The following is a 15,219-nucleotide window of genomic DNA, read 5'->3' as shown; positions in this document are numbered from 1 at the left end:
ACATAGCATACACACTGTCACCTTTACACTATGAAGGGGGAATAAATCACATCAATACTATCATAGTAATAATTAACTCCATAACCTACAAGAGATTATGATCATAACCTACGCCAAGTACTACACGATGCACACCCTGTCACCATTACACCGTGAAGGAGGAATAGACTACTTTAATAACATCACAAGAGTAGCACATAGACTAATAGTGATACAAAACTCATATGAATCTCAATCATGTAAGGCAGCTCATGAGATCATTGTATTGAAGTACATAGGAGAGAGATTAACCACATAGCTACCGGTAGAGCCCTTAGCCTCGATGGAGAACTACTCCCTCCTCATGGGAGACAGCAGCGGTGATGAAGATGGCGGTGGTGTCGATGGAGGAGCCTTCCGGGGGCACTTCCCCGTCCCGGCGGCGTGCCGGAATAGAGACTCCTGTCCCCCAGATCTTGGCTTCGCGATGGCGGCGGCTCTGGAAGGTTTCTCGTACCGTGGCTTTTTCCGTATCGAAGATTTAGGTCAGGGACCTTTAAGTAGGCGAAGAGGCGGAGTCGGAAGGCTGACGGGGCCACCACACAATAGGGCGGCGCGCCTGGCTCCTTGGCCGCGCCGCCCACACGTGTGGGCCCCCTGTAGCCCTCCTCTGGTGGCTCTCGGGTGTTCTGGAAGCTTCGTGGAATTCTAAGATGCTGGGCGTTGATTTCGTCCAATTCCGAGAATATTTCCTTACTAGGATTTCTGAAACCAAAAACAGCAGAAAACAGGAACTGGCACTTCGGCATCTTGTCAATAGGTTAGTTCCGGAAAACGCATCAAAACGATATAAAGTGTGAACAAAACATGTAGGTATTGTCATAAAACAAGCATGGAACATAAGAAATTATAGATACATTTGAGACGTATCAAGCATCCCCAAGCTTAGTTCCTACTCGCCCTCGAGTAGGTAAATGATAACAATGATAATTTCTTAAGTGACATGCTATCAACATGATCTTGATCAATACTATTGTAAAGCATATGAGATGAATGAAGTGATTCAAAGCAATGATGAAGACAATGAGTAAACAAATGAATCATATAGCAAAGACTTTTCATGAATAATACTTTCAAGACAAGCATCAATTAGACTTGCATAAGAGTTACTCATAAAGCAATAAATTCAAAGTAAAAGGCATTGAAGCAACACAAAGGATGATTAAGTTTCAGCAATTGCTTTCAACTTGTAACATGTATATCTCATGGATAGTTGTCAACATAAAGCAATATAACAAGTGCAATAGGTAAACATGTAAGAATCAATGCACACGGTTGACACAAGTGTTTGCTTCTAAGATAGAAAGAAGTAGGTAAAGCTGACTCAACATAAAGTAAAAGAATGGCCCTTCGCAGAGGGAAGCGAGGATTAAATCATGTGCTAGAGCTTTTTAAGTTTTGAAACCATATAGAGAGCATAAAAGTAAAGTTTTGAGAGGTGTTTGTTGATGTCAACGAATGGTAGCGGGTACTCTAACTACCTTATCAACCAGACTTTCAAGAGCGGCTCCCATGAAGGACGTTATCTCTACCAAGCAAGGTAGATCATCCCTCTTCTCTTTTGTTTACACATGTACTTTAGTTTAGTTTTATTTTTTATTTTTTAGATGACACTCCTCCCAACCTTTTGCTTACACAAGCCATGGCTAACTGAATCCTCGGGTGCCTTCCAACATTCACATACCATGGAGGAGTGTCTATTTGCAAAATTAAGTTGCTTATCGATAGATCAGGGCAAAGCATGTGAAGAGAATTATTAATGCAAGTTAATTAATTGGGGCTGGGCACCCCATTGCCAGCTCTTTTTGCAAAATTATTGGATAAGCGGATATGCCACTAGTCCATTGTGAAAGTCTGTCAAAAGTAAATGACAAGATTGAAAGATAAACACCACATACTTCCTCATGAGCTATAAAACATTGACACAAATAAGAGATAATAACTTTTGAGTTGTTTAAAGGTAGCACATGAAGTATTTGCTTGGAATGGCAGAGAAATACCATGTAGTAGGTAGGTATGATGGACACAAATGGCATAGTTTTTGGCTCAAGGATTTGGATGCACGAGAAGAATTCCTCTCAATACAAGGCTAGGCTAGCAAGGTTGTTTGAAGAAAACTCAAGTATAAAAGGTGCAGCAAAGCTCACATATGAACATATTGTAAGCATTATAAGACTTTACATCATCTTCCTTGTTGTTCAAACACCTTAACCAGAAAATATCTAGACTCTAGAGACCAATCATGCAAACCAAATTTTAACAAGATCTATGTAGTTCTTCATTAATGGGTACAAAGTACATGATGCAAGAGCTTAAACATGATCTATATGAGCACAACAATTGCCAAGTATCAAATTATTCAAGACATAATACCAATTACCACATGCAGCATTTTCTGTTTCCAACCAAATAGCAATTAACGAAGCAGTTTCAACCTTCGCCATGAACATTAAGAGTAAAGCTAAGAACACATGTGTTCATACGCAACAGCGGAGCATGTCTCTCTCCCACACAAGCATGAATTTATTCAGAGAATGAAAATAACAAAACGAAAATAAAAATAAACAGACGCTCCAAGTAAAGTACATAAGATGTGACCGAATAAAAATATAGTTTCACTAGAGGTGACCTGATAAGTTGTCGATGAAGAAGGGATGCCTTGGGCATCCCCAAGCTTAGACGCTTGGGTCTTCTTAAAATATGCGAGGGATGAACCACGGGGGCATCCCCAAGCTTAAACTCTTCACTCTTCTTGATCATATTGTATCATCCTCCTCTCTTGACCCTTGAAAACTTCCTCCACACCAAACTTAAAACAAACTCATTAGAGGGTCGAGTGCATAATTCATATATTCAGAGGTGACATAATCATTCTTAACACTTCTGGACATTGCACAAAGCTACTGAAAGTTAATGGAACAAAGAAATCCATCAAACATAGCAAAATAGGCAATGCGAAATAAAAGGCAGAATCTGTCAAAATAGAACAGTCCGTAAAGACGAATTTTGTAGAGGCACTGGACTTGCTCAGATGAAAATGCTCAAATTGAATGAAAGTTGCGTACATATCTGAGGATCACGCACGTAAATTGGCAGATTTTTCTGAGTTACCTACAGAGAACCCTGCCCAAATTCGTGACAGACGCAATCTGTTTCTGCGCAATAATCCAAATCTAGTATGAACCTTGCTATCAAAGACTTTACTTGGCACAACAATGCAATAAAATAAAGATAATGAGAGGTTGCTACAGTAGTAAAAACTTCCAAGACTCAAATATAAAACAAAAGTACTGTAACAAAATAAAAACATGGGTTATCTCCCAAGAAGTGCTTTCTTTATAGCCATTAAGATGGGCTCAGCAGTTTCAATGATGCACTCCCAAGAAATAAGAGTTGAAGCAAAAGAGAGCATCAAAAAGCAAATTCAAAACACATTTAAGTCTAACCCACTTCCTATGAAAAGGAATCTTGTAAATAAACAAATTCATGAAGCATAATGCAACAAGCATAGAAAGATAAAACAAGTGTAACTTCAAGATTTTCGAGCAAAAGAGAGGTGTTTTAGTAACATGAAAATTTCTACAACCATATTTTCCTCTCTCATAAAGATTTTCAGTAGCATCATGAACAAACTCAACAATATATCCATCACTTAAAACATTCTTATCATGGTTCATGTGCATAAAAGTATTACTCTCCACATAAGCATAATCAATTTTATTAGTTGTAGTGGGAGCAAATTCAACAAAGTAGCTATCATTATTATTCTCATCAAGTGTAGGAGGCATAGTATAATCATAATAAAATTTACTCTCCATAGTAGGCGGCACCAAAAGACCACTATCATTATAATCATCATATATGGGAGGCATATCATAATCAACATAAACTTTCTCCTCAATACCCGGAGGGCTAAAGAGATCATTTTCATCAAAACCGACCTCCCCAAGCTTAGAATTTTCTATATCATTATCAACAATGGTGTTCAAAGAGTTCATACCAATATTACTACTAGCATGCAAATAAGGTTCCATAGGTTTTTTAATTTTCGCATTAAACCATTCATGTCTTGACTCAGGAAATAGTTTAAAAAGCTCACAGATGTTTTCCATTGTGCCTTACTAGTGTTTAACAAGAAACAAAAAGATGCAATTGCAGGATCTAAAGGAAATAGCTTCGAGCACTCACAACGGCAACAGAAAAGTACTTAGTTACCTGGGACCGGAGTATGAGTGCCTTTTACCTTACCTCCCCGGCAACGGCGCCAGAAAAGTAGCTTGATGTCTACGGGTGCTTCTATTCTTGTAGACAGTGTTGGGCCTCCAAGAGCGAGAGGTTTGTAGAACAGCAGCAAGTTTCCCTTAAGTGGATCACCCAAGGTTTATCGAACTCGGGGAGGAAGAGGTCAAAGATATTCCTCTCAAGCAACCCTGCAATCACGATACAAGAAGTATCTTGTGTCCCCAACACACCTAATACACTTGTCAGATGTATAGGTGCACTAGTTCGGCTAAGAGATAGTGAAATACAAGTGGTATGAATGAATATGAGCAGTAGTAACGGCGCCAGAAAAGTGCTTGTTGGCGTGCAGTTGATGGTAGTAATATTGCAGGAAGTAAACATGTAACAGAACAGTAAACAAGCGGTGTTTGCAGTATTGGAAACAAGGCCTAGGGATCATACTTTCACTAGTGGACACTCTCAACATTGATCACATAAATAACTAAGTTCTCTTCCTTTGTGCTACATATACTCTTGTTTGATAATGAACACCATTCGTTGTGTAGGGCTACAAGAGCTCCCTCAAGCCGGAGTTAACAAGCGCCACAACATTCGGCATTCATGTTTAAGTAACCTTTAGAGCATAATAGATCTTTGCAATTTAAACCGAGTACTAACATAGCATACACACTCGTCACCTTTACACTATGAAGGGGAATAAATCACATCAATACTATCATAGTAATAATTAACTCCATAACCTACAAGAGATTATGATCATAACCTACGCCAAGTACTACACGATGCACACACTCGTCACCATTACACCGTGAAGGAGGAATAGACTACTTTAATAACATCACAAGAGTAGCACATAGACTAATAGTGATACAAAACTCATATGAATCTCAATCATGTAAGGCAGCTCATGAGATCATTGTATTGAAGTACATAGGAGAGAGATTAACCACATAGCTACCGGTAGATCCCTTAGCCTCGATGGAGAACTACTCCCTCCTCATGGGAGACAGCAGCGGTGATGAAGATGGCGGTGGTGTCGATGGAGGAGCCTTCCGGGGGCACTTCCCCGTCCCGGCGGCGTGCCGGAACAGAGACTCCTGTCCCCCAGATCTTGGCGTCGCGATGGCGGCGGCTCTGGAAGGTTTCTCGTACCGTGGCTTTTTCCGTATCGAAGATTTAGGTCAGAGACCTTTAAGTAGGCAAAGAGGCGGAGTCCGAAGGCTGACGGGGCCACCACATAATAGGGCGGGGCGCCTGGCTCCTTGGCTGCGCCGCCCACACGTGTGGGCCCCCTGTGGCCCTCCTCTGGTGGCTCTCGGGTGTTCTGGAAGCTTCGTGGAATTCTAAGATGCTGGGCGTTGATTTCGTCCAATTCCGAGAATATTTCCTTACTAGGATTTCTGAAACCAAAAACAGCAGAAAACAGGAACTAGCACTTCGGCATCTTGTCAATAGGTTAGTTCCGGAAAACGCATCAAAACGATATAAAGTGTGAACAAAACATGTAGGTATTGTCATAAAACAAGCATGGAACATAAGAAATTATAGATACGTTTGAGACGTATCACATCCCTACCTCACTAGCACCTCCGTCATTACCAACTGAAGATGAACCTGTCGTCGAAGCTCAAGTCCAATGAAGTCAGGATTGGACCAATGACACGCGCTCGTGCGAAGCTACTTAAACAACAGGTGAACTTGTTCCTAAACGATACCTTGATTGATGAGAACTTTATACTACCTAAGTCCTATTACTTATGTATCATCGGGTATGAAGAGGAGACAAGCATCGCACGAGGAGGAGAGGAGCAGCTGGACGTGAAGATGGACGTGGAGCTGGACAAGGAGCTGGACATGAAGTTATCTCATGGACGCGCGAGGGAGGAGCGGGAGGCATGCGCGAGAGGAGAAGAAGAAGTCCAGGCCGGCCCAGCACCCGGTCCCCGGCCCGGTCCAACCGGGCGGCAGACCAGATCCGCCCCGGCGCCGACCGGGCGCTCCGCTGACTGCGACCGGGCGGGTTACTGCGCCACAATTCCCGCGCCCGGTCAGCACCCGGTCCCTGGCCCGGTTTGAACCGGCCAACCCGGTCCCAGGCCCGGTCGACCGGCCCCCAGACCGGCCGTGTCCGAGTCTGTCTCGACCAGATCTATTCTGGGTCGGTTATTCTCGTAGTTTTTCGACCAGAAGTCGTCCTGGACGCCTATATAAGTCCATAGGACGCCCCTCTAGCTGCTTTAGACCATGTTTAAGATAAACACTAGTTCTTTGTTGTTTGCTCTGCAAAACTATTGAATTCCCTACACCATATTGCTTGATATTGTGTAGATCCTGTTAAAGTCTTGTGTGATCTCGCTGTTCCATTGGGAATTAGACGGTTGCAACTTACCGCTTCGTGGTCGGCGGCTACGTGCGCAAGTGGGTTGAGAGCTGTTGCATTGGCGACAGGGACCAATCGAGAGATCTCGTTGCGTCATACAAGTTATCATCCACTACATCGTCGTGTTCCTCCGCTGCTATCACCCCGTGATCATCATCACCACCGTTGCTTACTGAGAAGATCGGGCCACCCCTTATCACTAGGTCATTGGCCCATGTTGGCATGTGATACAAAAACATCAAGAGTTTAGCAACTATACTAGTCTAACATGAAACAGTGAGTTCTTCAAACCATTATATGATGTGGCGCAACGATAATGGTGATATATATAAACGATGAACATATATCAATATAGAAAATGACCTGTAAAAAAACACGGTCGGGTCTAGTTTCTTTTTTTGAATAGGAGAGGTGAGTACAAAGAAGAGGTGAGTCCAAAGACCCTAGAAGCTGCTTATATTAAAGAAGAGGTGAGTACATTTTACAGGAAAACCCCTACAGATCAGGGAGTTTCTAGATAAGGACTGAACTTTTGCAGGAAACATCCCAGCAAGAAAAAGGAAAAAGCGATCAGGTCCTTGAAGCTCCGCACCGCATCTGGTGGAAGTCGCCGTCGAGTTGCTCCGCCATAGAACAGACACCAGCGTCGGGGACGAACCACTTGGTCCAGCGTCGTGGCGGAAGCGATAGATCTTCCCCTCGGACTTCTTGGTCTCTGGGAAGTAGAGGACGAGGAGGGTCGCCTTTCGACCATGAGATGCAGAGGCAAGGCGGTGGGAGCCGCCGGCTTCAGTCCTCTGCTGAGGAACTCCTGAGACGAGAGCACGGAGGCTCTCCGGCGCAGCAGATGATCCTTGCCGACGCGTCGCACGAGGTTGGAGGGGCCGCCCTTCGGCCAAGGAGTATGGCGACAACGGCGCCGTGGTAGACCTCCGGCGAGAAGCAGACTTGCTCCCCTGCTGCGGATGTGGTAGCCTGTCGGAGGTAGCAAGCAACCACTCCTCCCTCTCGCCACCCCGGCGAGGAAGAAGAAGCAGCTCGTCACTGCGCCTCTGGCCACCAGATCCGCAAGAACTAGCCTTATGTACGGAGATCTTCATCTCCCTCCGCCACCACACCTTTGGCTCCGACCGCCAGAGCTCCATGAAGTCGAGGAGGAAGACGATGCAGTGCCAGATCCGGCTGCTTGGATCCGCCACCTCTCTCCCGGCATCAACGCCATACGCCACACAGGACCATAGACTAAACCTAGTACTACTAATATATACCCCGGTGCCTTCTCCTCTCCATCTCCGGCCGACTATTCCGGCGGAGAGGAGGAAGGAGCGGCCCGGTGAGGAGGTGAGGGAGAGCAGGTACTGTAGATGGACGAGAGCGGGTTGGGGGGGGGAATGAGCGGATTCGCCGGGTCTAGTTTCTGGAAGAAGAAAAACAGGTACTGTAGGATGAGAGCGGGTTGGGGGGGAGGGGAATGAACGGATTCACCGGGTCTAGTTTCTGGAAGAAGAAAAAATGAGCGCCCAATAGAAAGTGAGGAAAGGAAATAAAAGAAGTCACGATTGCACATCGGGGAAATGAACGGATTCGCCGGGTCTAGTTTCTGGAAGAAGAAAAAATGAGCTCCCAATAGAAAGTGAGGAAAGGAAATAAAAGAAGTCACGATTGCACATCAAAAAAATAGGCGATTTTTTTTAAATAATACGAATTAATTATTTAATTCTAGAAATAGCGCGCGTTTTCAAATAATTCCAAAAGTGTGACCCGGTCGGACTACCGCAGGCCGATCGGACAGCTGTGGGCCAATCGGACGACAGCAGGCCGATTGCAGGTGGCCGCTGTACCTGCCGAGCCGACAGCACCCTGTCGGACCACTGCAGGCCGATCGGACAGCGACATCCAAAGCTGTGCATGGCCGGACACGCGGGCGCGGCTTTCCTTTCCACGCGCTGCCGTAGAGACAGGCCGGCCTCATTTTCTCTCTTCTTCCTCCTCTCTTCTTCCCTGCTCTCTTCCCTGCACGCAAGAACACACCTCGAAACTTCACCATTTTTGCAGATCCCTAGTGATTTAGCCGATAAAACTTCACCATTTTGCTGCTATTAGTTAAGGGAAGCCCGATCTACAGATGGGTTAGGTTTTGGAGACGATTGGTGGTGCTATTTAGCAGCAATGGTGATGAAGTGGTGGAAGTTGGTGGTGGAGGTTGGTGGTGGTGTTAGGGGCTGAGCTGCTGCTGGTTCGTGGTGGTGCTGAGCTGCTGTGTGCTGTTCGTGCCTGCTCGTGCTACTGCAGCTTGGAGAGGCTGCTCACGCTACAAGGGTAAACCCTAATCTTTGCATAGTAGTGTTAACCGTGTAGGTTAATGTGGGGTGTTGTTGGTGTTAGTGTATTTATGTGCTCGTGTAGTAGTTACGTTTGTTGACGCGGACGGAATTTTTTTTAGGTGAGCAAAGATGACAGATGTAGTGAAGATAGTATTTTACTATGGTATGGGTAGTGTCCGATCAAATGGGAGTTGATCTGAGTGAGTTCAAATATGTAGAGATGAATATGACTGCTCCTAGAACATGGACAATTGAGCAGGTGAAGGATTGGTTGACAGAATGTTTCGGCTTAATCCTCGAAGTGCACACAGTGGGTGTGCATGCATTATGGACTAAGTCGGTATCAAACATTTTATGGTATCTGAGGCCTGTAGATGATACCTCTAAGTGGGTGAGCTGGTTAAAAGGATCTGAAAGGAGATGAACTAACCCCGTGGCATTAGTTCTTCCGGTGGCGAAGGAGGTAGCGCTCCCGAAGGCGGTTATGGTGGAGGAGGTGGTTACGAATCAGGCCAAAGCAGTCAAGCACCCGGCGGTGGCGGTGGTTACGAGCCCGAACAGAGCAGCCATGCGGAAGATGTTTATAGTGGCCGGGGTGATGGTTACACAGAGAAGACGGTGAGGTTGATGGTGACGAAGAAAATGGATACGAGCGAGAATCGGATGGAAGAGGAAGATACAGAAGGTGAAACTGATGATGATGATTCCGATGAGTCTGATGATGGGGAGGAGGTGCCTATTCCTGGTAGATGGAATCACAACTTTTCGTCTGCAATGACAATCAATGATGGCCTTGATTCTAACTGGGAGTATCACTCGAACAATCTCGCCGTAGGGGCCATGTTTCCGTCGAAGCGACATATGCAAGATGCAATAATTAAGTGGGCAATGGCGAGCCGGAGGGAGCTGAGAACAACCGTGTCATCCGGAAAATACCCGACGATGGAATGTGTGGACATCAATTGTCCCGGAAGGGTGCATGGGTATGTTCCTAAGTATGACACAATATGGCGTGTGAGCGACTTTGTGCCGCACGGTTGTGAGCTTGTAAGTATCCGCAATGATCATTGCAACCTCGTCGTCTAATCTCATAGCCCGGTCGCTGTACACTGAAATAGTGGAAGGGCAAGCCATGAGAGTAAACGCCATACAGAAGAATGTTAAGAAGCATCATTTTTACACCATTTCTTATGGCAAGGCTTGGAGGGCTAAGCTGAGGGCGATGGAGATGAGGTTTGGTTCGTTTCGATGTGTCCGTGGAGATAATGGCCCAGCAGAGGATCATGAGGCAGTTCGGCTCTCGGCAGCTGGTCGATCCTCCACCACCGATAGCACCTCTCCCTGCCTACGTCCACAAGTAAGTTCTGAGCATCGCTAAGTTTAAGATTGTTCATCATGGTTCGGCTAACCGACACAATTATTTTCTGCGTGGTACAACAGGAAGGGTACTAGCCACTCCTCGACATGGTGGCTTCAGCGCGTTGGCTCGTATGTTGCTGAGTGGGATGGCGCGACAACACACGTCTGGCCGAACGATGAGCAGTTTGACCCACGGGAGTTTGACGCATATCCGCAGAGGTACACCGCAGCCACGCGAGTGCGCCTCATCCAGCCCGACCGATCCAGCCGAGGCGCCACCTGCGTCTATGCACGATATGTACCCGATTCAGTCCACAGCCGGTAGTCGACGAGCATGCGGTACGTATAACTTTCTATTCCACCATCATACTTGTCTTTTATCTATTGGGTTCTACGATTTATATGCTACCATCATTTTTCGTGGTCGGCTGATCTGCAGACTTACAGGATGAAGTCGCTCGGTACACACGTCAAGTGTCCAGAGTGCGCCTCTTCTGCAGAGCGTGACCAACATGTGTCATGGTTGAGACGACTCGAGGACAAGCTACGCGGGATCTACTCGGCTATCACGTGCGGCCATAGTTCCGACGTCGTTCGAGCACCACCTCCTTCCACCGCGACCCTCCACACGACAGCGGCGACGGCCACATCTCACACCGACCGTGACACCTGCACCACCGCCTCCCGGCCGGGCAGGAGGTTCGTCGTGGCAGCAGCACACTCCTTCCGTCGACGACTATTAGTACCGAGCAACACGGATCACGGCCTCGTCTCACGCCGACGGCGACACCCAGCACCACCACCTCCCGACTAGGCGGGAGGTTCGTCGTGGCAGCAGCAGGCATCACACTCCTTCCTTCGACGACTTGCGGTACTATCAGCGGCAAGGCCGCTTTCGACCGAGTGGCAGCAGCAGCAAGCCCCTTTCATGGGAGGAGCAGGATACACACAGGGTATGTAGTATTCTATATATTGTGTTCCATATAAACTATACTCCACTTAGTTTGACATCACTTATGTTTCGTGGCACAGGATACACACAGCACACTCGCGTCCAATCCTTCATGGGGAGCTAGTGATCGGGATCCCGAGCACATGGAGTATTACAGCACGCAGCGAGAACTATGTCGGTATGCGGACTCCTCCACCGAGCCCACACAGGAGACACGAGACGACCCCGAGTCCGGTTCCTGGATCCATGCTCGCATAACCAGGGCTCCGGACAGGTTCGGTTGGACACTCCGTGCTACGCCGCCCCCACGAAACCCCAGACGCCGTCCATAATCTAAGATATATTTATGTATCTATGTATCAGATATTTATGTATGCATTATGTATCAGACTTTATGTATGAACTATGTATCAGTATGGTGTACTAATACTCTCCTAACCCTAAGTGTGTCGTGCGAATGAAGGAAATACATCCATACAATTAATCGGGTATTAGCAAGCCAATTGGTTTGTAGCAGCCCAGTTGGTCTCTAGCAGTCCAGTTGGTCAGCTATCGACCAACGAGGCTGACACTGGGTGTCAGTTTGCTGCTGTCCGATCGGCCTGCTACAGGCCGACCGAGTCACACTTTTGGAAATATTTGAAAACGCGCGCTATTCCCTATGTATCAGTATGGTGTACTAATACTCTCCTAACCCTAAGTGTGTCGTGCGAATGAAGGAAATACATCCATACAATTAATCGGGTATTAGCAAGCCAATTGGTTTGTAGCAGCCCAGTTGGTCTCTAGCAGTCCAGTTGGTCAGCTATCGACCAACGAGGCTGACACTGGGTGTCAGTTTGCTGCTGTCCGATCGGCCTGCTACAGGCCGACCGAGTCACACTTTTGGAAATATTTGAAAACGCGCGCTATTCCTGCACTTAAATAAAATATTCGTATTATTTAAAAAAAATTCGCAAAAAAATAGTATGTTTGCGCATCCAGGGAATCGAACCCTGGTCAGTACCGTGGGAGGGTACTATGATACCACTACACCAGATGCGCTCATATGATCTGTTTAGTACACAGAATTTATTTAATAAATACTGATTCAGTGAAGAGACATGCGTTTGCTTTCCGTTGAGTGGGCAATGGTGTACAGTTCTTTTTTACCAAAGTGGTATACAGTTCCAGTGACTAGAAACTCAAGTCAGCTTTTGTGTTGTGTTGGTTAGATTAATGTGTTTAGAGTGCTTCAAATTAAAATTACATAATCCAGATTTGAACACTCTAATAACTTATGGACTTAAGTCTGTTTTTGTGTTTCTTCGATTAAAATTTTCTTAAGCATCCGTTTTCACATTTAGATGGCTTTCAAGTACTGCAACAGCTCTCAAATTAGCTTTGCACTGTGCAGCAGAAACAGCAGTACAGTGCCAGCCGCGCTATATATCTCGCCCAACCCAACCACACCAACCAAAACCTTCCTCCAACAATCCGGTGTCGCCTTCCTTTGTCTCTCTCAATCTCACCGTCAGACCGTCCTCATGGCAACAGAGCCTCTGCAATGCAAGGTAGCTCCTCCAAAGCCAGTACTGTCTATTCTGCTCTCCGTGTTACTCGCTCTTACTCTCGAGGTCTCCTTGATCTGCAGATCCTGGTGCTCCGGGTCCCCATCCACTGCGAGGGATGCAAGAAGAAGGTGAAGAGAGTGCTGCAGAGCGTCGATGGTGAGTGTGCTCAACTCTGTCTGCCCCCAACATCTTTATTTGTCGATTTGTTTTGCTTGCTCTTCTGGAAGTGGAGATTTATTTACCCAGAATCCCATTTTCTGTCTGTCTGCAGGCGTGTACAGATGCGACATCGACGCCCGGAGCAACAAGGTGACGGTCGCCGTCACGGGGAGTGTCGGCGGCGACGCTCTTGTGAAGAGGCTGCGCAGGTCCGGCAAGAACGCCGAGGAGTGGCCCGAGCCGCAGCAGCAGCAGCAGCAACCGGCCGACAGTACCCAGAGGTCCCAGACCCCCGAAGAAACCAAGAAGCAAGCCACTGAACCGGACAAGCCCGGTGGCAGTGGCACCGCCGAGAAGCCGGCGTCCGGGGACGCGGAGGCAAACTCTGCAGAGCAGAGCAACCCCAAGGCCTCCTCTGAAGCAACCGCCGGCGTGACCGCGACGCTGGCTCAAGACGGCACGGAGAGCACCAGTGCTGATGCCGACGGCGCTGTCGAGCATGCCACCAAGGAGGCCACGGCGGAGCAATGCAGCGATGCAAAGAGGAACCGGAAGCAGCAGCCGGAGGAGGTTGAGAAACCAGTCGATACCATGGTGGTGCTGACGGCAGCGTCGGCCCAAAGCAGCGATGCCTGCAACTTGGCACCGCCCCTGGAGCAGCCGTCGGTGCACGTCCTCAGCTACAGCATGGCGCGGCCGACCGTGAGCGCGGCATCGTACTACGCCGCCGCGCCAGCCGCGAGAGCCCCACCGCCGCAGGAGCTCCCGTACACGTACCCGCCGTGCTGCTACTACCCGCAGCCGTCGCCTTACCACGGAAGCTGGGCGCCGCAGACGGGCGCGGCTTCGCCGGCGTACGACTCCTACAGCGATCTTTTCAGCGACGACAATGCCAACTCCTGCATCGTGATGTGATGATGTAGTTTAGACTTGAGAGTTGCTTAACAGTGAGCCCGTCTAGGATACTCATTTCACAAGTATATTTGTTTGAGATGATTCTCAGTTCAGATGCTCATCACAAGTTCACAAGTCAAGGCTCGAAGCATTTTGTAAGGTGACATTCTTGCGCTTGCGATGACTGACGAAACTTTGTAAAACTGCAAGGCAACCATGCCATCACTATGTTGTAAAACTGCAACTCTGCAAGGCAACTTCTCATTTACTCTGTATTTTTTGTATCTAGATGCAAGTTACTTGTCAATTACAGTGAGGCAATTGCCTAGAAGATACTATGAGTTTGCCTGAAACTTACCGGAAAAGTACGGCCCTCAAGTCTGTTCAAAGATACTAGGTGGTTGGTTGGTCATGAACTCATGATTTGATTCTAAGAGTTGAAGGGGACGTAATGATTTACCAATCACTCTGTTCTGGTCAACATGTTCATGTCACGTCTGATTTAACCGAACCAATGTGTCTTGTAAGAAACGTGTATGATGTGGATTATGAAGTTCTAAACGCTGATTGGCATCGAACGAGAATACACCTTCCATTAACCTCATCATGAAACCTAAGTTGAAAATTTTTAGTTGGCCTTTTCTTGTTCCATTTTGTGTGTTGTGCCATCGCAATAATAAAAAATGGAAATTGGGAAGACAACCACGCACCGCTCTCTCAATGGAGGCTCGTGGAAGTCCTAGCCGCCCCACCCCTCTCTCCACCTCCCTCTCCATCTGGCGTTGTCGGGGGATGTGGTAGGGCTAAGCACGCGTTGGGGAGGGATGTAGCCGCGGGGCAAGCCCCAAAGCGCAGCGGCTTTCACTGATGATTCAAGGTCGCTATGGTATCGGTGCCCTCCCCTCAAGCAGCTTAATACTGCTCCTCTCCTCTGATAGTGCGGCTCATCTAGATTGCAGCGGCGGCTTCCGCAACCCTGTTGGGCGCATGTTGCGGCTTGGGTTGGCCCCAAGCGCCTTCACGAAAACACTCAGGGTTCTAGACTGGTGGAGGGCCTAGGTTAGGCTCCTCGGGGTTAGAGGCCCATCGGCGGTGGTGGACAAGTGGGTTGTGCGGCACTGGATTTCGGAGCAAAATCACCGATGTAAGCCATGCTTGGATTCGTCGTCGAGGCTGACGAATCCGGCGCATGTGGGCACCGTCACCTTGCTTGACGAGGGAATACTCAACCGGGTAGGCCCAAGGGGCCAAGTTGGGCCAAGACAACTAGGTGGTTCGTGATAAGCCCACGTGCATCTCCCTGGTGGGCTTACGTGA

General features: G+C 47.5%; 1 protein-coding gene and 1 non-coding gene across 2 annotated transcripts; one reads left to right on the top strand and one right to left on the bottom strand.

Annotated features, from left to right (window-relative positions):
• Positions 1 to 12,269: 12,269 nt before the first annotated feature.
• Positions 12,270 to 12,340, bottom strand: TRNAG-CCC. The gene has a single exon. It is a non-coding gene; the product is annotated as a tRNA-Gly (tRNA).
• A 482-nt stretch (positions 12,341 to 12,822) lies between these two features.
• On the top strand, positions 12,823 to 13,923 carry LOC124706815 (heavy metal-associated isoprenylated plant protein 35-like). Its single transcript, XM_047238483.1, has 3 exons — positions 12,823 to 12,849; positions 12,930 to 13,005; positions 13,121 to 13,923. Exons 1-3 carry the CDS (start codon positions 12,823 to 12,825, stop codon positions 13,921 to 13,923), a joined length of 906 nt encoding a protein of 301 aa, XP_047094439.1.
• The last annotated feature ends 1,296 nt before the right edge of the window (positions 13,924 to 15,219 follow it).

Source organism: Lolium rigidum, chromosome 4 (assembly GCF_022539505.1).
Source record: "Lolium rigidum isolate FL_2022 chromosome 4, APGP_CSIRO_Lrig_0.1, whole genome shotgun sequence".
Lineage (NCBI taxonomy): Eukaryota > Viridiplantae > Streptophyta > Magnoliopsida > Poales > Poaceae > Lolium > Lolium rigidum.
The sequence above is the reverse complement of the archived record's forward strand: the minus strand, read 5'-3'. Positions and strand labels throughout refer to the sequence as shown.